Source organism: Ptychodera flava, unplaced genomic scaffold (genome assembly GCF_041260155.1).
Source record: "Ptychodera flava strain L36383 unplaced genomic scaffold, AS_Pfla_20210202 Scaffold_29__1_contigs__length_4469600_pilon, whole genome shotgun sequence".
NCBI classification, from domain to species: Eukaryota; Metazoa; Hemichordata; class Enteropneusta; family Ptychoderidae; genus Ptychodera; species Ptychodera flava.
The window spans coordinates 3,770,999-3,796,055 of NW_027248351.1; the positions used below are offsets into that span (position 1 = coordinate 3,770,999).

The following is a 25,057-nucleotide window of genomic DNA, read 5'->3' on the forward strand; positions in this document are numbered from 1 at the left end:
GTGTTCAAGCCACTGTTTACTTTTCATGAAAAAGTTGTGTATATCATTTTCTTTTGGTGACATTTCTGACAGAATGTCATACAGGTATTTGAATTCTCTCCAAAGTGAAGACAAATGTCTTGCCAAGCCTTCATCTGGTATAATTTCAATAAATTTGTCAGGAAGTAGATTAAGTAGTTTCTTTTTATCATTACCCATCAAACTTGTACTGTCATAAGTTCCAGAACCAGTTCCATCAGCATTTTTTTCTCCCAAACATTAAATGAAATTCCAAAAGACCTTATCACATCACATAACTTGGAAAGATGTTCCTTTTTGCCACATCCCATAAATGTTTTCTTTTTATCAAGATCTATCATGTATTGAATTATATTTGGTAAGTACATCAGTAATTCTTAGCATCAAATGAAGCTCATCAACAACAATTTTGTTCAGTGGTATTTTTAACAGAGGAGGATGCAAACAGCCATATTGTTTACTCTAGCATTCTCACAATATCATCTAATGATCTTATCATATTAGATGAAGAATAGAAGTCAAGGGGTTTTGTTGTATCCCAACGCTGATCTTTTTCTATCTTGCACCAAATGCATGAATGATTTGATGTGGCTCCAGCAAAACCCATAATTAAGAGAATAAATTTATAATCAGCACCTAAGAACAGGTAAACAGCCACAGAATTGCCACCTACTAAAATACTCCCATTTTCAATTACTTCATTAATTTCACAAATTAAGTCACGCAAACATCGTCTGAAAACTTCATACGACTCAGAAGCCTTTATAATGGCAATTGGAAAAATTTCACCATCAACATTGTTTTCAGAGTCAAGAAATGAAAATGAAATAATGAGAAAATTAGTGATCCTCGACATTTTAGCACCATCACCAGAAATTTTGACTCTAATGGGTTGCTTAGATTTTGTAGCAAGATTATGGAAAGCAATTTGCGATTCAAGTTCTGCTTTGAAACTCAATTGGACACCCTCTTCCCAGCCAGGTGTTCTTTCAATAAAATAACACTCGTTCATTTTTTGTCGACACTGTTTGATGAGGTAACTTTTAGGTAGGTCATCAGATATGTAGGTGAACTCATGATAAGATGCATCACCTATGCAAAACCTATCCATAATGTACAGAATACTTCTAATTTTCTCTTTTTCTTGCTCAGATAATTTATCATAAGTGCCACCATTACCATTTGTTTCTGTGTAATCAAGTTTAACTGTCTGTCCATATTGTTCATGAAGTTTCACAGAATCAAGCTGAAGGCCAAAAGACTTTGCAAACCACAAGGCCTTGTCCACATTGGATTTCAATTGTTTAATTTGTCTGTTCCTCTGACGCTGACCAACATCTTTTTTTCTGGGATTGCAAATAAGTGAACATTTGTTAGCGTTGTGAAGATCTTTTTCCTCAATAAATTTAATAGTGTTAAACAAATTCTGGTTTTGAGATTTTAAACTTTCAAACTGGAACTCTACCTTTTCTCGTTCTGTTTTTGCTTTCAACAAGTCTGAATAAAGATCTGAACATCTTTTTTCCAAATGTTCATTTTCTGCCCTCAGTTCTGTGATTTCTTTCAAAACATGAGCGACATCAACAACCTCATATCTGTAGACTGCAAGTCTAAAAACTCTTTCATTGAGTTTTTTAGTTTCAGTACCACCTCTACTCCTCCTGAACAAAGCCGGAATGTCATAACATAATTTTTTCAGTTTCTTTTCTATTCTTTTGCAGTCAGCTTTGACTTGAACAAAACTTGGTAACGAAGAATTTAACAGACTAAGATATGACAGCTCTTTGTTCTTGGTTTTCAGCTCAACATACACTTTTACTAGAGTGAAAGGTATCTCTAATGAGAGACAGATATCAGAGTATTTGTTTGTCAATCTCTTATCAACTGCTGTATTTACTAAAACTTTCTCTTTCAGAATTTCTTCCATTAGGGCCATAAATTATGAGAACCAGAATGTCAACTCATCAAATGTCAAAAATTTTTTGGTTTAAGAAGTCTTACTTTTTTATCATTCAGTTACTATGTTAACTCACCAAATGTCAAAAACTAGAATTTTACCTTAATGTTAACTCACTAAATGTCAAGACTAGAATTTTACCAGAATGTTAACTCACCAAATGTCAAGACTGGAACTTTACCAGAATTGGTAACTCACAAATGTCAAGACTAGAATTTTACCTGAATGTTAACTCAAAATGTCAAGACTAGAATTTTGCCTGAATGTTAACTCACTAAATGTCAAGACTAGAATTTTACCAGAATGTTAACTCACCAAATGTCAAGACTGGAACTTTACCAGAATGGTAACTCACCAAATGTCAAGACTAGAATTTTACCATATTGTTAACTCACCAAATGTCAAGACTAGAATTTTACCAGAATGTTAACTCACAAAATGTCAAGACTAGAATTTTACCAGAATGGTAACTCACCAAATGTCAAGACTGGAACTTTACCAGAATGGTAACTCACCAAATGTCAAGACTAGAATTTTACCTGAATGTTAACTCACAAAATGTCAAGACTAGAATTTTACCTGAATGTTAACTCACAAAATGTCAAGACTAGAATTTTACCAGAATGTTAACTCACCAAATGTCAAGACTAGAATTTTACTGAATGTTAACTCACTAAATGTCAAGACTAGAATTTTACCAGAATGTTAACTCACCAAATGTCAAGACTGGAACTTTACCAGAATGGTAACTCACCAAATGTCAAGACTAGAATTTTACCATATTGTTAACTCACCAAATGTCAAGACTAGAATTTTACCAGAATGTTAACTCACAAATGTCAAGACTAGAATTTTACCAGAATGGTAACTCACCAAATGTCAAGACTGGAACTTTACCAGAATGGTAACTCACCAAATGTCAAGACTAGAATTTTACCTGAATGTTAACTCACAAAATGTCAAGACTAGAATTTTACCTGAATGTTAACTCACAAAATGTCAAGACTAGAATTTTACCAGAATGTTAACTCACAAATGTCAAGACTAGAATTTACCTGAATGTTAACTCACTAAATGTCAAGACTAGAATTTTACCAGAATGTTAACTCACCAAATGTCAAGACTGGAACTTTACCAGAATGGTAACTCACCAAATGTCAAGACTAGAATTTTACCAGAATGGTAACTCACCAAATGTCAAGACTAGAATTTTACCATATTGTTAACTCACCAAATGTCAAGACTAGAATTTTACCAGAATGTTAACTCACCAAATGTCAAAATTATAATTTCGCCTAACACAAGGTGACAGGGTATTTTTGGTTCAAATCTTAATTTTTAATAAGACAATTAAATATGTTAACTCACCAAATGTCAAGACTAGAATTTTACCAGAATGTTAACTCACCAAATGTCAAGATTGGAATTTTATCTGAATGTTACTCACCAAATGTCAAGACTGGAATTTTACCTCATCAAGAGTCTACATGAGATTTAAGTATAACTCTGATATGTGTCTTTACATCTTAACTACAACCTTGATGAAATCAATTTTTAAGCTTTCAACTGGGGATCTTAATTGTTGGAATTGTCCATCGACTACAGTGTAAGACGATGGTGACCATCCAAGGATAGGTTTTAATTTCATAGGAAAGGATATCTTGTAGCCTTCACCATGCTTATCTAACCATTGATACCAATGAGGGGGGAGTGGTTGACAATGACAGAAATCTTCTAAGTGAAGAAACTGTGTACCATCTGAACCTGTTTCAACATCTTTAAAAGGAAAGAGAAGTCTGTACACATCATGGCGAAAAGGGAATGTGACAGGATTCCTACTGGCTCCCTTCAGTTTTCGTACTATAAAGAAATAAGAAAGAAAAAAATTCTAATTAGCATACCTAAACCAAATGAAGAATCTATACTAATAGTCGAACAAGCAGCACTGATTCATGATATAATATACCAGCAACAGTAGGGTATAGAGGTGTCCATATAGATTCATTCCATACCTTTCCAATACTGCGCTTGCTATTAAAAAACAAGCAACCTAGTGACTTGCAGAGCTCCGTTGTGATATTGGCATACTGATACAAGGTAGCTATTAAGGATACATTTGTACAAAAATACCAAATGACTTGTTTGACCATTTTTTTCATGAGATTATTATTTTACATTGCCCTCAAATCAGAAACATGCCATTCTAACAAATCATACCAGAGTCAACCTCAGAAGCATACATAGCAACTGCAGAGGAGCTGCATAGGCAATTTTGGACAAAATGGGGTAGGGGCTGTGGCAGTGAATTTCATTGACATAGGAAACAAATGTCCTGAAATATAAATATGTAAATTTTACCATACTTTGACTTGATTTGACTCACTTCACTCATGGAGACCTCCATAGTAATTTTTACAGCAGTCAAATAGGCTATCCTAGAGAAGACCATATTTGACAAAAACCAACCAAAATGATATAAAAATACAAGTAAGGTCACCCCCTGGGACTTGCATATCAAATTTGAAAGCAATCGATCCAGCAGTTTCTGTGACGAAGACAATTGCTGAACGACGGACAGACAACTGATGATGACAGACAATCAGCCTATCTGAAAAGCTCTACATCGCTGACAGCGAAGCCAAATAATCATGATATGCAATGACAATAAATCAGAAAATTAACAAGCTCTATTCTAAGCAATGATTAATCAGATCATTACATTTCTCATATGTAAGTTTGAGTGACATTGCCCTAAATGTTTAACAAATGACTGGTTTTCATTTATGTGAGATTGCACACAAACACATTTTGTAGTTGAAGAAGTTTCATATAATCTTACATGTTAAACTTTTTTGCTAATTCAAACACAGTCAAATAGTATCACATTCAATTGATTGCAGTAAGTTCATTCTTTCTATATTTGCTTCATTTTTTTTAACAATTTAATACATGAACGAGGAAAACATTTACTGTAAATAGTTATGCACTAAAACTCCATTAAGGTGATTTCTTACCAATATTCAAATAAAAGTTTGCCAAGTTTTCTTCAAGTACATAAGATGAAATTTCAGGATTTTCATAACTTTGTATTAGAGGAGTGTTCAGATTTTCCTCTGGCTCCCAAGTTGACCTCCAAATGGGACAATCTGTCCACTTCAGTAAGTACTCTCTCTTCTGTAAGAAAACATATACACTATTTGTCTTAGTTTGTACAGGAATTAAGAAATGTGTACATAATGTTACAAAATGTGTAATCAGTATAAAAAACAAACATCAATTAATAGCATTATCACTGAAATTTGTTCTCTCACTCGGAATTTTGTCCTGTACCATGAAGAAACCATACAACCTGCTGTTGACTGCACCAAGTTCTCTATTGACAATCATTGTAATAAAACAATATCTACATAACAAAGGAATCCACACTCTGAGACCCCATTACAAACCCTCTGTGGTCTAAACGTTATGCAACATTGGTTATATGGTCTGCTAACGTTCAGTCAACACTGAATATCTGGTAGAGACCTTTTATTTTTCTATGCATGTTCAGATGTCTGTCAATGAGCAGAGATTGTGTACAGTTCGCCGGTAGATCGACATGTTTCAAGTAGTCAAACAACTACATGTATAGCAGCTCTTGATATCACACAAAATTCATGAAGAAAAAGTAAAAACAGAGAGACTTTGCCCCTTGAAACAGATGAGAAACATATATGACAATTATTCAGCAAAAAAAATTAAGATCGAGCATGGACCAAAAACAATACATTTTTTTTAGGTCCATGGATACAGAAATGGCAAAATTCAAGCCAAAAATTTGGAGGGGCATAGTCGACTGTCATGACGTTAGCTTGCTGCAGTTTCGTAGCCCCACAACTCCCCTAGACGATTTTTGTGTTGTACGGGGAGCACCTCCCCGTACAACACAAAAATCGTCTAGGGGAGTTGCGGGCTACGAAACTGCAGCAAGACGTTAGCATGCAGGAGACTGTATCGTGTATGGCGGATGGCTATGAAAAGAGTCCCATGAAAAAAATGACTATAAAGCTCTCCACCACATTTTTTCATCATATTTTGTGTTGAAATTACACAAAACGAAAAAGCTCGTGAAATTGTAGTTGTGTAGTACTGTGTACCACAGGCAGCCGTAACGATGTCCGGGCCTTGCAATATCGCACCCCGGTCACAACAAAAAAGGGAAAGTTGGAAACTCTTCACGGCTCAATTCTTGACCGCGGATTGACGTCACTTTCACCTCACGCACGCGAGTGAGGTGAAATGGGATTTGACTATACAGGACAGTGAACAATGCAGAAATTGTGTGACTAAGTACAGAAGTTAGTGTTTATCATTGACATAATGTTGAAACTTGAATACTGTTGTAAATGTTGAAAAATCCACACTTCATATTTTGTTCTCACGGCAGTGTGACGCAAAAATGACGTAAAAATCCGCAAGTTCCCGGATGTCCGCGGTCAAGAATTTTCGAAAATCGATGAAATAAAGGGGTCGTTGGCATTTTCAGAGTTTCAAACTTCACACTCAGCAAGGAGCATACTTACGAAATCGATAGATGCCCTTATTTTACTAAAAATAACTCAAGGGACCCTCGAAATGCGGCAAAAATCGCCGTTTTCCCGCTCTGGACAACTCCGTGGACACGGCCATTTTGAAAGGTCATTCACTCTAAATCTTGCGCATGCGCATGCCTTCCTTACTATCCATGCTGAAATCATGTGACTTGGTTTCTCACCTCACGATAGTGGACATATGGATTCCGTGTGTATAATAGCAAGTTTGGTGGCGCTATTCAACATTTAGTCAACAGGCTAATTTGAGCAGGGGGCGAGAACGTGCGAACATTTGTGCCATTTTCTCGAGAGTTGCTTTATCATTATAATTTCTAATACTATGTATCGCAATATATTAATTAAGCAATAACTTTAAGAACAAAACAATAAGGAAAATGTTGATGGATTTTTAATACGAAGATAAAAAAACTTTTTACATAGAGTTTACATGGTCCAGAACAAGTCACTATTTCTTCTATAATATTGTAACTGTTGACAACAGATTCATAGCATACCATTGTTATACAATATTAATCAATTTTCCAACCCATAAGTTATGCACAAATACACAGAAATATATTTTTAAGTGACTTAAAAAATTTGACAACCGTGGACGTCCTCTATTGGAGGTGTGTCCACAGTCAGAGGATGTGTATTCAAATGAATGTCCACAGTTCACACAATTTACAAACTCACACACACACACACACACACACACACACACTATATATATATATATATATATATATATATGTAATCCTTATAATTTTTGATATATGCTTTAGTGAAAACAACATTCTTGCCTTCTTGAAATAAATAATAAACATAAATATATAAATAATAAACAAACAAAATAACATGTTCAAGCTTTACTACTTGTAACACCTACAGCTACTTTTCAGTATTGTGTTGTGCTATTTTAATCTCAAAGAATGATGAAATTACCAAATACCTTATAAACAATTTACAAGTTCATTCAGTGCTGTTATAATCAGTTTCAATAATAACCAGTTTCCACCTAGCCTCTGTATCATTACTAACCATTATTACTGTTGACAAATGAAGTCAATTTTCAATAATAATATTGCTAATTTTACACATAACTGCATTGTGAGGTTTAAGACTTGGTATTTCATCATGCTACAAGAAGTTTAACAAGGAACTCCAGCTTCAACAAGGAACAAAAATGCTGAAAAATATTCTCTGTCTGTCATGGTGTAAAAAATTTTGGTGGCCCAACCCTTACCTTCCCTGGAATTTCATGGCCCAGCCCAAGAACAATCATTTTTTTCGTGGCCCCCCCATTGTCTCTTCTGCCCCCCCTGATGTCAATTGTCCTCAGTCCCTAGGTACGATGCAGTATAACTGGGGAAAGCAAAACGCCGCTGTGTACGACACGGCCACTATACATTTCGAAGCCGTTTTTGACAGTATGGCTTTACCTTCACATAAATGCCGCACCTTACGATAATAATCATCTCCCTTTCACCTATCCTGACACAACAAAGTCCAAATTACATCGTGCGGAAAAGTAATTTTATCATGAACAATAATGAGTGGGTCTATGTATGTGATCATTATATAATCTCCCAGTATTCCTCACTCGTGTGACGTCATCGAAGACTCGTGTTTTCCCAACAAAGCTGTATCCCTCCACGCCGACCGGCTAGGAGTGGTACTGCCGCTATGTTGGGGCAAACCCTCGTCTTCGATGACGTAACACTCGTTCGAAATACTTGGAGATTATATATATATATATATATATATATATATATATTATATATAGGCTCGTGCTATATGTCGTGCATTGTACCAAAATCTCGTGTATACCTCCTGCGGCGGGGGTTATTGCTTAAATACACAATAAATTGCATTTTCAGTATTACATTTGTACTGTCCCTCTATTTTGAAGGTTTTACCGCTGCTATGACTTTGTTATGCTGTCCGTTGTGACCATCTGTTAACACATTACTCTGCATCTTGTATAGTTACGTAGCCGTGAGCTCCATTAACTTTTTTGTTGTTGTAGTTGTTGATGTTGTTGTTGTAGCCTGTGTCTTACAATCAACTGGCCAAGATTAGCAAAAACTCTGTCCGAAATGAGGGGAGGTGTAGGGGAAACCATAGACATTCTTTCAGGTAGCTGCAGGATTTTATGGTGTCTTTTTGTTAGTTGTCTGACGTCTGGTCGCATAGGATTGAAGTCGTTGACCGAACCACTCTACCAATGGATTGCTTTTATGTAATGGAGAAAGGATAATTTTGGTTTCTTACGAACTTTATTCATAATGGTTTGTATTTTGTTGGCCTGATAACCAGAATTAATCAGTCTGTCCTTGAATTCACTGGCCCATTGATCAAACCACATATCGAGCGAGCACATTCTACGTAATCGGATAACTCCACTATATATAATGCTACTCCACTATATATAATGCTGTTGAATATGTATTTTAGATGGTGTGACGAGGGAGACAAATATCTTCCACTGTCAGTAGGTTTGGTGTACAAATCCGTCTCCACTTTCCCGTTTACTATACTTGTAGATATATCGAGGAAATGTTGCTTGTTTTACTATACTCCAAAGAGAACTTGATGGATGGGTGTTTACTGTTAAAATATCTTTTGATATCGGAGCAATCTGTCTTCGCCGAGTGTCCATAAACCGTGAAGATCATCAATAATTCCTTTGAGCAGATCGGGTTGGTCGTTAATGTCGATTTTTCTCGAGAACCAGCTCATAAAAATGTTGGCGTACATAGATGTCCCATGGGTAAGAATATAATCTTCTTCACAAATTCGAAACAATTGTTACGTAAGACAATATTGGCTAACTCAATGATGTCATCAATATTGGTAGCGATGAGATTGGTGCATGTTTCGAATGAAAGTGCTTCCAGGCCTTCATCAATCGGGATATTGGGATATAAACTAATTACATCCAAACTGAACAGAAGAGAGTCCGGCGGTAACGTTGAAATTTGTGATGAATTTGCTTGATGAAGTTGATATAAGAAGTCTGTAGAATCTCTAACTAATTCACTTTAATACTGTGGTACGATTTCCATCAGGTTGTGATGAAGCCATATGGATGCTCTCTGCGTAGGGCTATTGATTTGAGAGATAATAGCCCTGATTGGGGGTTTACTATGGAGGCTGGTATCAGGATTCTGGACCTATGCCATTTGCCAAACCATGCATATAAGGAGTAGTTATGTTGTGTTTGTAGCAAATAGTTGCTGCTCCTGTGGCTGAGATTATTGAGTTATTTTCCATTTTATTTGCTTACTCCACGATTTTTGCATGTACTGTAGGTGTCAAATCTTCAAAAATCTGTTGATAGTATTTAGTGTCAGAAAACGTTCTTTCACTACTTCTATATGTCTTTGTCTATTAAAAATGATAACAGAGCAACCTTTATCGACTGAGCTGATATAAATCGACTTTTCGTCCCTCAAAATTTCCGATGTCTTGTCTCTGTTCTTTAGTGACATTGTGTCGACGGGACGACGTACCTGACTCGCATTGCAATTCTGTTTTATTTGTGTTTCACAGTATTTATCAAGCATTTGATCCCTACCTGTTCGTTGAGTCCATTTACTTGGCATTCTCAGTTCTTTTGGGAGATCACCAGCGTTGTTTTCACAGTCATTTACAGTGTCGTGAAAGAACTCGTTTAATCGTAATCGTCGATGGTATGAGTGAGTGTCCTCGAGGAATTTCCATTTGTCCCAGGATTTTGGTGTGGGTATAAATCCCAAGCCTCTGTTAAGCAATGTTGTAGCAGCTAGTGTGAGTTTGTTTCCACTGATATATCTTATAGTATTAGTGTATGATAAGTCCGCAGATTTTCTGGCGATATGAAATCTCACGTTTCTCTTGTGTTTTCTTACATATTTGTTAAATCGACGTCGTTGATTCCGACCAGATCTATGAGTTCTGTCTACTGTGTGAGAACGTTTTGATATTCTGATTTCTGATATATATATATATATATATATATATATATATATATATTATATATATATATATATATATATATATATATATATATATATATATATATATATACTATCTGAGATGATTTTATCTATAGCAATCCCAAGGCCACGGCCCTTCACTACCACATGATCTTGAATTCAAATAGTCTCACTTTGAACCTTTTGGAATTCAATATGTCACAAGTGGAAATATCTTTGGAACAGTTATTAGTATTTCAATAGAACTTCTAGATTGTTCATACATTCTCTCATATAACCATGAAAGTATAAATGCTGAGACACCAGGCATTTTTGGGATCGTGTCTCTTGCGTGTTACTTCAATACTTTTTAAACTCCAGTAGTATTAATTTCAAGACTTTGCAACATCTTTACTGCAACGCTGAATTTATGGTGTGGATATTATGCAACTTCAAGCCTGCAGATCAAAGGACTGTTCATTCATCCGACTGACTGACACAACTCTGAGAGACGAGTTCTATGGCGTCCCTACATATATAAATAGCCTGTAATTCTTTTACAGATTGTATTCTATCCCTTGACCTAGTGATTTGTTTAATATTTTCGTAATACATTTCGTTACAAAAGCAAATCGCTGAGCTCAGCCTTTTTTTATTTTCTCTCGCGTAACTATATATATATATATATATATATATATATTATTAATTCTTTATTTCGGACAATGAGCATGTCCATACATATAAATGGTTACAGGATCAGGAGAAAAGATTGATACAAAAAGATGACATCGAGAAATATTCATTAATTGGTTAGACCATGAAGACATATTTCTGTACAAAAATAAGAAGACTGAATTTATCCATCTTCTCCTCAAGTCAGAAGTGAAGTACACAACATCATACACCTTAAGTATAATTAAGTTCTCACTCATAAAATCCTTTTCATCAAACTGTTGATTTGCTTTATAAGCAAAGCATCAAAAGTGTCAATTCTATTATATACAAACATAGTACTAGCACTGCTGCGTCTATCATATCATAGAAGTATGCGACCAGCGTTATTGTAAGCAACTTTCAATTGTTGCAGGGCGCTTTTATTATAGCTGATCCATAAGTTACCACCACAAGAGTGATAGCAATATAGCTTTATATAGCTTTAAATAGTTTACATTTAACACTCTGAGAACACACACACATAGACACCACAGCAAGTCTATGTGTCAAAGTCCGACACGCTTGTTCATATTGTACAAAGTGAAAATACAAAAGTACAAGTGAAACCATGGTGTAAGGAATGGTTATTTCTAAATAAAAATTGCAGAATCTGACATAAAAGAGGTTGCTGAACAACGTGGGCTACTTTTTTCCCTTGAAAACGGCTTTTTCAAGGTTCCCACTTGGTACGTACAAAGTGATGTAGAGGCAGGTTTACGCATCAAAGTGAAACATCTTACACACATTCACGTATACACTACATAGTAATATCATTTTACACACGCACAGGTTTACCTGTCAAAATGAGGAGGGACCACCCACGATGCGAGCTGAATACGCCACTGTGATTGCAATGTTACGTGTACTTGTGCATCAGTATTGCTAAATATAAATATTCATTGTACTTAAATTGATATATTTCGACAAAAATATTCATTGTACTTAAATTGATATATTTCGACAAGACATTCTAAAATATCTATAAAGACAGTTGCATTGGCAAAATTAGTATATCTAGGCAGTTTATGTGATGCAGTCAATGGATTTAAAACGCGAATGATAACACCACTTTGCTAGTTTTTAATTTAGCAAGCATTTAAAACCGATAATGTTAAGAGTGTCATGCTATAATCATATCATTGTTAGATCAGTATCTGCAGTAGGTTTCTTCTAATTAGTCCCCGCGGACGAAGTCCGGCGGGGACTTAAAGATTGGGTCCCGTCTGTGCGTCCGTCCGTCCGTCCGTCCATCCGTCCGTCCGTCCGTCATCAACAGTTTCTCAGACACTGCTAAACCAATTTCGTTCAAACTTGGCACAAAGGCATAGCACTATGACCTACAGATGCACGTCGATTTATTTTGTGATACGATCCAATATGGGCGCGAGGCGACCATTTTGTTGCGATTTTTCATGTCTTTGGACCATAACTCAGACTCCTTGAACAGATTCTGTTCAAACTTGGCACAAAGGCAAAGCACTATAGCTTTCATATCCCTGTCAAATTATTTGGCGATACGATCCAATACGGGCGCGAGGCGGCCATTTTGTTGCGATTTTTCATGTCTTTGGACCATAACTCAGACATCCTTGAACAGATTCTGTTCAAACTTGGCACAAAGGCATAACACTATGGCCTACATATGCATGTCAAATTATTTTGCGATACGATCCAAAATGGCCGCGAGGCAGCCATTTTGTTTGCGATTTTTTCATGTCTTTGAACCATAACTCAAACATCCTTGAACCGATTCTGTTCAAACTTGGCACAAAGGCATAACACTATGGCCTACATATGCATGTCAAATTATATTGCGATACGATCCAATATGGGCATGAGGCGGCCATTTTTTTGCGATTTTTTCATGTCTTTGAACCATAACTCAAACATCCTTGAACTGATTTTGTTCAAACTTGGCACAAAGGCAAAGCACTATGGCATACATATGCATGTATCAATTAACCTTGTTATAGGATCCAATATGGCTGCAGAACTGCCATTTTGTTGGAATTTTGCATGTCTTTGAAGCGTAATTCAAAGGTCATTATACACCCATTTTGTCCAAACTTGGCACAAAGATCAAGCACTATGGCATACATATACATGTCAATTTACTTCGTGACATGTTCCAATATTGCTGCCAGATTGTCATTTTTTTCCAATATCGCTGCCAGATGGTCATTTTGGGATTTTTTCATGTCTTTGAGGCTTAATCATATGCAAATATTCCTTAACCAATGTTGTTGAGACTTGGTACAAAGATAAAGTACTATGGCATACATATGCATGTCTACTAATTTTGTGCTATGATCCATATGGTCAATAGACAGCCATTTGATTTCAATTTCGGTGTGATTTTTTATGTCTTTGAAACATAAACATAGGTCACTGTCCCTCGATGGACTGATTACAATACGAAGATAAAATACTATGGCTGCACTCCTGTGCACATTAATTTGTTTCATTCACTATATGGTCCGAAATGGCTGATTACAACAACATACCCGATCCCATACCATTTCGAAAATTCCACCAAACCATGTGTATAGTATGTGCCATCATGACACTAGAGGCAGTGAGGGCATCGTTATGTGTGATGTAATCAAAAGTTCCTTCAGTGGTCATTACCGGGAGATGAGTCATTTATTGAACGTTCCTCAGATTACTTTATTATGCAAGTCACATGGCCTGATGCACCCGCATCAACGTCATTCCACAGCTACCTAGACCACAGCTACCTAGACACCAAAGATTATAACAAAATGGACAAGCGGGGACTGTGTCATTAACGATGACTTGTTAAGCACTGTAAATTTGGACAAATGTCACTTATCATGAAAGTTTAAGTAATATGCAAATAAAGAGCCAGGGTAAGTGCCTACATTTTATTGATGCCATCCACACCATGAATTGAAATCGTAACATTTATGAAGGGAAAATAACTCGATGAAAAATATCTACAAAGATGTAAACCTTGAGAAATATTGTCTGAATTAACCTTACTCCAATACAGAATGTGAAGGATGTAGGCATCATTCTTAGTCCCAACCTGTTTGAATTTCTAGCCATGCATACTTTCACCATCAAATGAAACACAAGATTCTACTCATCAAAACGTTACAATTCTATGAAATACAAAAGTACCTTGAATACGCTTGTTTAGGATGGTCCTACTTATATTTGTAGATCACAAATGTCTGGTAATGTATAACCTTGAATTGAAATGATTATTGGACCAGTTTATGCCATATTGTCCATTTGAACTTGTCACAGAAATCACAAATAAGCAGGTGAGAGTGAAATATTACTGATAACGTGTGGAAAATTGATTATACTAAAGTTGAAATCATCTCTATTGTCATATAGCCTAGTATAAAGGTGACCATTAGAGTCAAATTTAAGTAAAATGTCCAGATATGAAGCAGAAGAGGCCGTTTCAGTAGTTTCTTTAATCTCCAATTCTGGGGGATAAATCATATGTTGATTGGTGAATTCTGCTCAGCGCCTAGTTCTCTGTACGAATTATTTGACGAATAGAACAGCGCGTAATGTACAACTGGCACTATTTTTATTTATTTTTTTTATTTAAACTTTATTTAAAGAGGGTAAACATCCTTAACAGGAAACCTGGTTAGCGTAAATGCTAATCTTCCCCAGGGCCCTCTATGACATACAAAGTACATAAAGAAATAAAATTACAAAGCACAAAAACATACACTAAAAACATCAAACAAAGGGCAGTAAAATGATCAGTACAAACAATGCAATGTTCTTAAAAGCTTAAAGACGAAAACATTTAAACATTACTTGACGTCAAATATGTCCTGATGTAATTTGTTTTGAAGGTGTTCAACGAAGGTGATGATCGAACACTCTCTGACAGTGAATTGAAAGTGACGGCACCATGGTGTCTAAGAGATTGTGACGTTACGACAAGTCTCGCCCTAGGGACATACAGAATATCGGTTTGATTGCTGAATCTCGTACTGCGAGATGATACACTGGTTATTTTAGTGAACAAATTTGTAATATATTGGGGCAACATATTATTGACGGCTTTATACACGAACAACTTGTTCTGTATTCGACACGATTTTTTATCGGCATTATTTTACATATTTCATAAAGTGGTGCAGATGGAGTTGCTCTAGGGGCATTCGTAATTAATCTGAGAGCCATATTTTGAAGAATCTGAAGGCGTTTAATATGACTCGTGCCACCCCAAATTGTACTACAGTAATCAAAGTGGGGTTGTATAAAAGCTTTATAAAAAAGAACACGTGTTTCGGTTGGCAGAAAACAACGTAATCTACGCAACAGTGCTAGATTTCTACCAACAGTGCCAGCAATTTTTCGAATGTGGTCTTTCCAGGTCAAGTGTTGGTCGATAATGATACCAAGAAGTTGATCAGATGTAACTGATGTCAGTAAACTATTGTCAAAATAGATGTCAAGATTGGATTTTGAGAGCCTAGAAAGTTTTTGCTTCGTTGTGATGAGCATTGCTTTGGTTTTTCCTACGTTTACAACCATTTTGTTTTGTTCACACCATAACTTGATCCCGTTCATAGCAACTCTTAATTTGGTTTCTAATTCCGACATATTATTATCTGATTCACTAATAATGGCATCATCGGCGAACATGTCTATATTTGATTCGATGGATAATGGTAAATCGTTCATAAATAAAATAAATAAAAGGGGTCCGAGAATACTGCCTATAGCAGACAGACGACTGAACTGCAGAGTGAACAGGTTGTTCTAGATTTGAGTAGGGTCGGTGTCGGCAACAAATACACGGAGGATGACCGCTTTTTTGTTGTAATGGCAGAATTCAGGCCAGTACAAACCTATCGGCTGTTTACGCTCGTCGTCATACTTTCTGGAGAAGAACTGACTTGACAGCGATACAGTTAGCGAAAGACTTCGATGAGCGAGACATCTGCACACGAGGCTGTAGCAGACGACAGCGTCCATGCAATGTCTTCAACAGATGGCCACCAGAGCTGTTTTGCAACATTTTCCTAAGGTGACCTGGAGAATTTTGTGGCCTACCAACAAAACAAAATTGCCATATCTGTAATATACATGTGAACGTGTTTGATTTGCACATCAATGAAAGGAACTTCATTTTTCTGTGTGGAATGATACAAATGAAACAAGAGCAAAAACGTGCTGGTTTTTGATAGTATAAACCTACCACAATAAAATGCAATTTTCTAAAGATATTGGAGGGACGTGAGAAAAATAATCCACACCCCAATGGGTTGGTAGGGAATGTCTCACACCCGTTGGGGAATTCTGTCTCAGAATTCCCCAACTCGCGTGAGACATCCATCCCAACCCGTTGTGATATGGGATTCTATTACACTCTGATTTATGATACAAAGTGACATCAGGTCACACACCATGATATGTTTACCTAGCAAAGTGAGGGACCGTACACACTTTGAGTGATGATACAAAGTGACATCAAGTCACACACAATAATGTGTTTACCTGGCAAAGTGAGGGACCATACACATTCTGATTGACGATACAAAGTGACATCAAGTCACAACCATGATGTGTTTACCTGGCAAAGTGAGGGACCATACACACTCTGATTGATGATACAAAGTGAAATCAGGTCATACACCAGGATGTGTTTACCTGGCAAAGTGAGGGAGCTTACTCACAATCCTGTTGTTATCACAAAGTGAAACCCAGTTACATAATAACATGTATATCTGGCAAAATTAGAGCACACATTCAGATTGGTGCTTATAATTAACATCAGGTCATCACACAGCATATATCAAGCAAAGGGAGGGACAGGTACAAAAGCATCCCAGGTGTTGAATACCAAGTCTCTTGAAGCAAAACATTCTATCAACATGCATAGTAGTAATTGTACCAAGCCTCTCTAGTTAGACAAGCCTTATTCCAACATAAATACAATGTAAAATTCATGTTTGCATGTGTTGTTTCATCTAGCTGATGCATGCTTGGATTCTACAAGCATTACCTTTGATGCACTGCACTTTTGTCATTTTGAAAGTAGGGTTATACCATTTATGCATACTGTCAACTACCAAGTTCCCATATGGAAGCAAATCAGAGAGCTCTACAATCGCATGAGTTAAACAAAAGTTTGGCCTACATGACTGTAAATATCATTGAAATACTTCCTGGCATTGTATTCAGAGACTGTTGACTTATTCAATTTTGGGTGAATACTGTTTTCATTATTATAGAAAGTTAGCTTGTGTTGCCTAGTTACATAAAAGAAATCGACCCTGTAAAATGAAGCATGTTTAATCTTTGCTTTGTTTGTGTACTGAACAATGCAAAGAGTTTTTTCAATTGTAATTTCGTACATACACTGGCGGCCCAATCACAATTAATAATCTTATTATAGAGTTTTTTCCCAGTTTTCTCTATCAGTTCCTCTCCTTTTCTTCATGCTCTGACTGATCGTAGTAAAAAAAATAAAATAAATGACTATATAGCCTAACCTCGCCTCTTGACTCTTTATTTATTTTACACCCCATTACAAGGACGTTTATCTCATATACACACATCTTGTAATTAATTAGTCAACACAACTAATTAAGCTAACCCATGGATTTATCAGGGATTTTAATGGCTGGTCAACATCGTGAAAGATAGGAAAGCTTAGTAAAACGGGAAAGTAAGAAGTTCTCCTGAAATGTGTCCAGAAATTACATATTGTGGCCAGTCATGACCATTTATTCAAAATTGACTGCACCCAATGTATTTCGATGGCCGAGGAGATCCAGCTACTCTAATTCAAAACGTTTAAATGGTCGCAACCAGTGCAAACCTTGCCAGTGCCTTGCGTGCAGTTCATGACATGAGGACGTTTGCAACCAAGTGCGAAATTTTACCGTTCTTTCCATGCGTATAAGTTTGGAGTTTGAAATTAAATCACAAATGTCATGCCCGAATTATTCTTCTCGTTATATGGTACAATGTACAATGATAACCATGTATGTAGAGCGATAGACTTTGTTTTGTGAGGGGTTTACTCTTGAAAGGTCACTGAAAATTGTAGGGGCACAGGTCCGATGCCGCCTCTCGGTATCACTGAACGCAAGGCAGACTAAGAATGGTGCACTTTAAAAACAGAGACCACCAAGCAGACCGACAAAACTTAATTTCTATTCATAATTTGAATGTATTTCACACTAAGCCAAAATCACACTTTTTTCTTCTAAGCTGACAAGTAATTTGGTTGCTATTCTGTGCTAAATTGAAAGAAATCGCGATGGACTGCCAAGCTGCCAACCCTATCATTCATAGCATCACCTAACTCCGTTTGGCGCTATTGCAGGTTGCAAAATTATTGTTTCCGTTAGCGCGATGTTGCTTATTACGCCACAAATTGCACCACTTTAATCTTAGACAGTGGAGGGGGAGTCCCACTCTACTGTCTATGTTAATTGGGGAACAAAGTGTAAGACGATACTGTCTCAAACATGATATCATCGCCTTCAAGGTCAAGATTTGGATAGGGTTGTGTATGCAATTCATAAAGTTGGCCGGCATACGGTTTAAAAACTATGACTGGGTACCAAGATCATTGTACGAAGAACATCATTGCGTACAAAGATTGACAGATGATCATGGATAAATTAATCAGAAAAAATTAGATGTGGATGCTGCATTCTGAATTAGCTGATGGCTGTCACAATTTTTACACCGTACAAGTTTGCGACTTTATTATTATTATTATTATTATTATTATTATTATTATTATTATTATTATTGTTATTATTATTATATTATTATTATTATTATTATTATTATTATTATTATATCTTTATTTCAGATTATAAAAATCCATAGCAAAACAACAATACGTTTTAAAATATACGCTTACTCCAATTCCTCCACTGTCCACTCTGTGATAACACTGATAAAGATAAAACACTCACCACAAGCGGGTTACTTGATAGGTGGAGTCTGCTCAGAAAACTAAATGATTGTTTCCGAAGGATTTCATCAAAAGTTAAAATCGAAAGACTGACAAACATTGCACTGTTACTCTGAATAAAAGAATGTTTAAAACCAGATAACTTACGAAAAACATGGGAGTAAGCTCGTCTAACTGCATTAAACGTACATAAAGAAAACGTACTCCACAAGTAAGAACAATAAGGGTTATCACAAAAGACAGAAAATAAGTGACATTTAACAAAAGAGACGCGAATTTAAAATCACGAATTATAGCATTGCCACGAACATAAAATTGCCGAGTCTGAGCCTGAATGTCCTCATTATCCCTAAGGTCACAAGTGATTAAGTGACCGAGGTATTTATAAACACTAACATAATTAAGCTTTTACCATTAAGATAAATCGGAACTTCTCTAAGCTTACGATATTTGGTTGAATTATCATACAAACTGTCTTTTGCTCATTGAAAAATATTGAATGATTGCCACCATAATGACCACATATATCAACAAGCATCTGCTGGCCATACGCTCCAGTAGAAATAATAACTAAACCGTCAGCATAAATCAAATGATTCACCTTATAGTCACCAATAAGGCATCCATAGGAAAGTGTGGAGAGATTCTTACTGATATCATCCAAATAGACGGTGAAAAAACAAAGGTGACGTAATGCCGCCCTGTTTTACCCCATTCTTTGAATGAAAAGATTCAGATAGTAACCCATTCCATCTCACAACAAAGTCTTGATACTTATACATATATGACAAAATCTTAATGAGATAAGGCTTAACACCCCTTTGCAATAGTTTAACATACAGAATATCATGACGAACATAGTCAAATGCTTGGGATGCATCCATAAAGGTGATGAAAACAGGAGTATTGTAACGCTTATAGTAATTCAAAATTTATTTCAAAACAAAAATTGACATGTCAGTACCATGGTCTGGTTTAAACCCAAATTGGTGATCAGTGGTTGTTAAACATTCCATACAGCGATTTAACCAGACCCTTTCGAACAGTTTGGAAATTGTTGTTGCAACAGCACAGGATGATAGTTAGATTTGTCACAAATGTTGCCACCTGGATTTTTGGAATAGGAACTAAAAAAGTGGTCATCAGTTGTCTAGGAACAGTTCCATGAATCAAAATGGCCGAGAAACAAAGGGACAAAAGAACATTGACTCTATATGGAGCATACTTCAAATGCTCAGGTGATGTATCGTCAATACCCGATGATGCACCTGTCTTGAGGTTTTTAATTAATTCACAAATTTCTTCTTGGTGCACAGTCATGTCATTACAGTAATTAATGTTCGAAAAGACAGGTGTCGATTCGGTACCAGTTTTGGTCAAAATAGTTTCATAATGGCATTTCCACATATTTACTACTTCAGCGTCACCAGCATGACCATCAACAGATGACGGAGCTATTGTTCTACCTTTACGTTTATTGACCTCTTTCCAATACTCCTTAGAGTTACTCTTTAATTTTTCAGCCATGGCATTCGCACGCATTTCTTTTTCTGCCCTCTTACACTGTGCAAACTGCCTTTTAAACTGTGCCCTAGACCTTCGCATAAGATCAAAGAAAGGGCCAAATTTAGGAGAACCGTTGTCCTTCCAGATCAAAAAATCAGTACGTGCTTTGTCATAGTGTTCTTTCACAACTGTATTCCAACCTGGTATTGTATGCCTATTTGACTTTGTGGCTTTGGGAAGAGTCCTATTTGCGGCAGTCAACAACGCTGAAATAATGTCACTATAAAATGTATCAATCAAATGAGAATGAATACAACAGACTATCTGTGTCAGTACAAGCCAAAGCCTCAATAGGAATATGAACTTCAGATAAAAGTCGATCACAAAACACTCCAAAGTTCCCAAGTTGACAAGATGACGCTTTGTTCCAACAAGGCGTATGTGCTTCAGTTTGTGACGAACTACTGAGCCTAGGTAGCAAATCGGTCTTCAAAGAGAACATTACAGGAAACTGATCGGAAGAAATGATATCATAGTTTACCTTTACAGAATCAGCGATGTTATCAGATGAAGATGAGCAAATGATATGATCAAGCCAACTTCGAGCAAAACATGAATCACTTAAATATATAAAAGTATCAGGATGCAGGCGTTCAATGTCTGAAAAGATGAAGTTGTTATCTTGCACAAAATTATCTAAAAGTACAAATTCATGCTGATTTTTTTTCGGATCTGCATTAAAATCACCGGAAATAAGACAGTGGCAAGTACCGTATTCATTAATTGTAACTTGTAACAAGCCTAACATTCGCTGATATTCATCACAATCAGAATTCGCAGTTGGTACATACACATTAAAAATTACGACATCAGGCTTATCTAACATCTTAATGCGAATACCGATAACACGACTTTCACCGTCAAAAAGGATAGGTGAGATACCGTTGAGATTTTTTCGCCAAAGAATACCAACGCCCCCATAGGGTCTACCTGTGAGAACACCATGCGAGCTATCAAAGGCACTCACACCTATTGAGATAAACTCATTATGCAACGAACTAAGAACTGATAACTTAAAAATGATGGATAGCGCGTAAAACAGATTTTTTTGTCTTCCAGTACGTGAGACGATGTTATGGACTTGTCATAGTTTGTTCAGCCTCGCGCGTTCTGTTCGTAGTGTGCAGTACACACACTTTAAAGCTTGCAGAAGCCATCTGAGATTGCGTTCTACATTTGCACTATAAATCGGAAAAAAAATGTCGACATTGCACTGAAACGGTCACTACTCAGACAATTTGTAGCTGTGGAAACGCAGCTATTGTTGGCGGGGTATCGTGCGCCGCTATGCGGGTCATCAAAAGGCGGGGTTGACCTTTTGATGACCTGCATAGCCACGCACCCAACTCGCCAACAGATAGCTGCGTTTCTACAGCTAGACAATTTGATGTCCCTGTCAAGAATGCAAGATGTATAATAATGAGGTTATCACGAAAATACCGCAATGATCACTAGTACATTGGTGCAGTGCATCACCCTCCGCTCCGCATCGAGCGGTACGCTGCGCCAATGTCGTCGTGTATCCTTTGCGGTATTTTTGTAATAACCTCATATTAGTAAAGTTACGCGCCGAGAAATGACACTGAATGATGAAATTCATGCCTAGCACGATGCATTTGATGCATTTTAGGCAAGTATGAGCCCGTGTCGAATTTTAAACACACTGACCCCCTTATTGGGAATTTCAAAATAGTAGACCCCATCACAAAAGTGAAGAACAGGGTGACCCCGATGAATACTAGGGCCTCAAAGCCGAAGAAACTGACCAGTCCCTCATTCCCGTTAATTTTTAAAACTATATTGTGCCAATTATCGTAACGAAGCCCCGCCCCACGTACATTTGGTCACACTGAGATAAATGTTACACCTTAATTCCAATTCGATACAGTTATTTCCGCCATAGTATGAAAAGATATTGGGCCACGCCCCAAATAAAATGGGGAAATTGGACATTTGGTATATTGGAAATTGAAAAAAAAAACGGAAATACGCATTGTGGGAAATAGAGTCTGTCAGAGGGAAATTTGAATGGCCTAAAGTGCCATCCTCGCAGTAGTATAAACCTGTTTCCTATATTTCAATCTCAGCCCAAAGATTTTAAATTTAGAAATAGGCCTAAAAGTTAATAATCAAGATGATAAAACCATTTGAAAATTGAAAATTAGCTCCATTTCGATTTTCTATTTTGAAAATGCAAATTGGTTTATTGGTTGGCCGAATTGTGCCACGGATTAGCAGCCAACCACCAAGTCCGATGGTCTGATGATGTTCAGTTCTTCAATTTATTATATGTTTTGATATTAACGTGCCCTCAGACGTTGAGAAAGTCTACACTACTTAATCAAAATAGGCAGAACAAGCACATAACTGAGAAAGCACTCTTTCTGCTAACACATACAATCTCCATAGATCAATCTTTGTGCAGCATTATTATTTAAATGTCTTACGTAAAATTGACAGCTTAGTTTGCTGGTCAAATCGTCTCGGTAATTCCCAACATGTGAGTAATATTTTGATGTGATAAGGTTTAATGTGGAAACCTTTAACGAGTGTCTTGGTTTTAATTTTGTCCATGAAAACGATCACTAGCCTCTACCACAAAAAAAATGTGTGTGAACGCGAGGAGAAAAATGATGTACTTGCCAATGTGTTGAAAATGTGAAATGTCTACGCCCAAAGATGTACTTCAATCATTGGAATGTGACAATTTGTACGTACACAGTTACGGGGCTAGAGAGTTGGGCTTTAAAGCTTATGAACATGTCGAAAGGATGCCTTTGTTTTACTGCCGAAAATACCCGAAAGTCTGTCAGATTACCATTGTTTTGCCTTTTCGAGAGATTTTCAATTATATTGGCTTCACCTGGAGGAAATGCATAAATCATGTTAATCATCTTCACATACCATATGTAACGTAAAATGAAATGAACAAGGGTAATACACACCAGTCATTGATTTGGAAAAAAAAATCAAACAAAACAAAACAATACACAACTTCTTATAGTCATATTATTTTCATGCCTGACTTAACGATGCGGCTCATGTTCAGAGGTCAATTTTAGCAATTTATTTCAAATTTCGAAACACTGACACGTGGCCTTTCTTTTCGCGAAAAATATTGGGTCGCATCGTACTGGGGAATTCCTGAAATTTTACTAAAATGGCAAACTATCATGTACACCGCGAGCCATTATTTCCCTTTTGTCTTACCGATCGCGTATTAAAGACCCACGATATCTTTGATAAACACGCGGAGATTATGTATAGGCTTGGCGGTATAGTGTGCACCCGCTCTCTTCAATGCTATGCTCAGTGTTCCAAACTCTGCAGGTATCGGTACGGCAAACACGTTCAGTAGACCAAAGCCGCCGCTCGCGCTCAGAACCCGTCAAAGAAAGCAAGCGAGGGCCATAAAAGCAAACCTGAATAAGACGGCAACGTGCGCAAATATCGATTTAAATGTAAAACAGTCCGACTTTTGCTCATGTTGCACTGTAACAAGGATCAGAAACGTAGTGAAGAGTCAGTTTTGGCCGAGGAATATTTGGCGCCGTATGTAAAATAATTAGTTTACACATTTAAAATATCATACATACACATCACATCATAGTCTCTGCCTGGATACATACACACACACACACACATACACGTACACAGATACGATTGATACACACATATACATACATACATACACATATAAATACATACATACATACGTACGTAGTACGTGCGTACGTACGTACATACATACATACATACATACATACATACATACATACATACATACATACATTCATACATACACTGACGCCATTTTGACACCTTGTAAGAATACCTCCCACATGCATATAAGCATATGCATATGATGGGAGCTGAAATTGCCCCCACCCCCTCCGATAAAAAAAAACTCGCAGATTTCTTTATAACTTGAATATATCACACGCTGATAATTTCGTATGTCTTAAACATGTCTGAATTGTCTTTTATGTCTCAAAAGAACAAATATACATATTTCTGAATGATTTGATCAATCTGAAAAAAATAAAAGCTATCCGCAGAGATTTATGTCCCAAATATCAGAGCTTTAAATTGGCAGGTTTGAAGATTTTTAAAGATTTTTTGACCAAAAGGATAAAAGTTGCCCTGAAAAATGAAAAAAAAAAAAATATTTCGTCACATTAAGCACAAATTTGACGAAGGTCATTCTTAGAGACATAATTACCAAATATTGAAGACGTCGAACCACCAGTAAAGGAGAAGGAGATTTTTGCAAAAATTAGTAAAATTAGCCTCAAAAATACAAATTTACGCATTTCATCATAACTTGAACATA

At 36.6% G+C, this 25,057-nt stretch overlaps 1 protein-coding gene across 1 annotated transcript; it reads right to left on the reverse strand.

Annotated features, from left to right (window-relative positions):
- Positions 1-475: 475 nt before the first annotated feature.
- On the reverse strand, positions 476-6,681 carry LOC139127147 (uncharacterized). The gene is made up of 3 exons (XM_070693066.1): positions 6,538-6,681; positions 4,990-5,149; positions 476-3,835 (listed from the first exon to the last, which is right to left on the reverse strand). The coding sequence occupies exon 3, from the start codon at positions 1,952-1,954 to the stop codon at positions 476-478; it is 1,479 nt and encodes a 492-aa protein (XP_070549167.1). The 5' UTR covers positions 1,955-3,835; positions 4,990-5,149; positions 6,538-6,681.
- Positions 6,682-25,057: the final 18,376 nt, after the last annotated feature.

Coding starts and splice junctions, on each gene's coding strand:
- LOC139127147 (XM_070693066.1), bottom strand. CDS start 1,954: ATGGCCCTAATGGAAGAAATTCTGAAAGAGAAAGTTTTAGTAAATACA.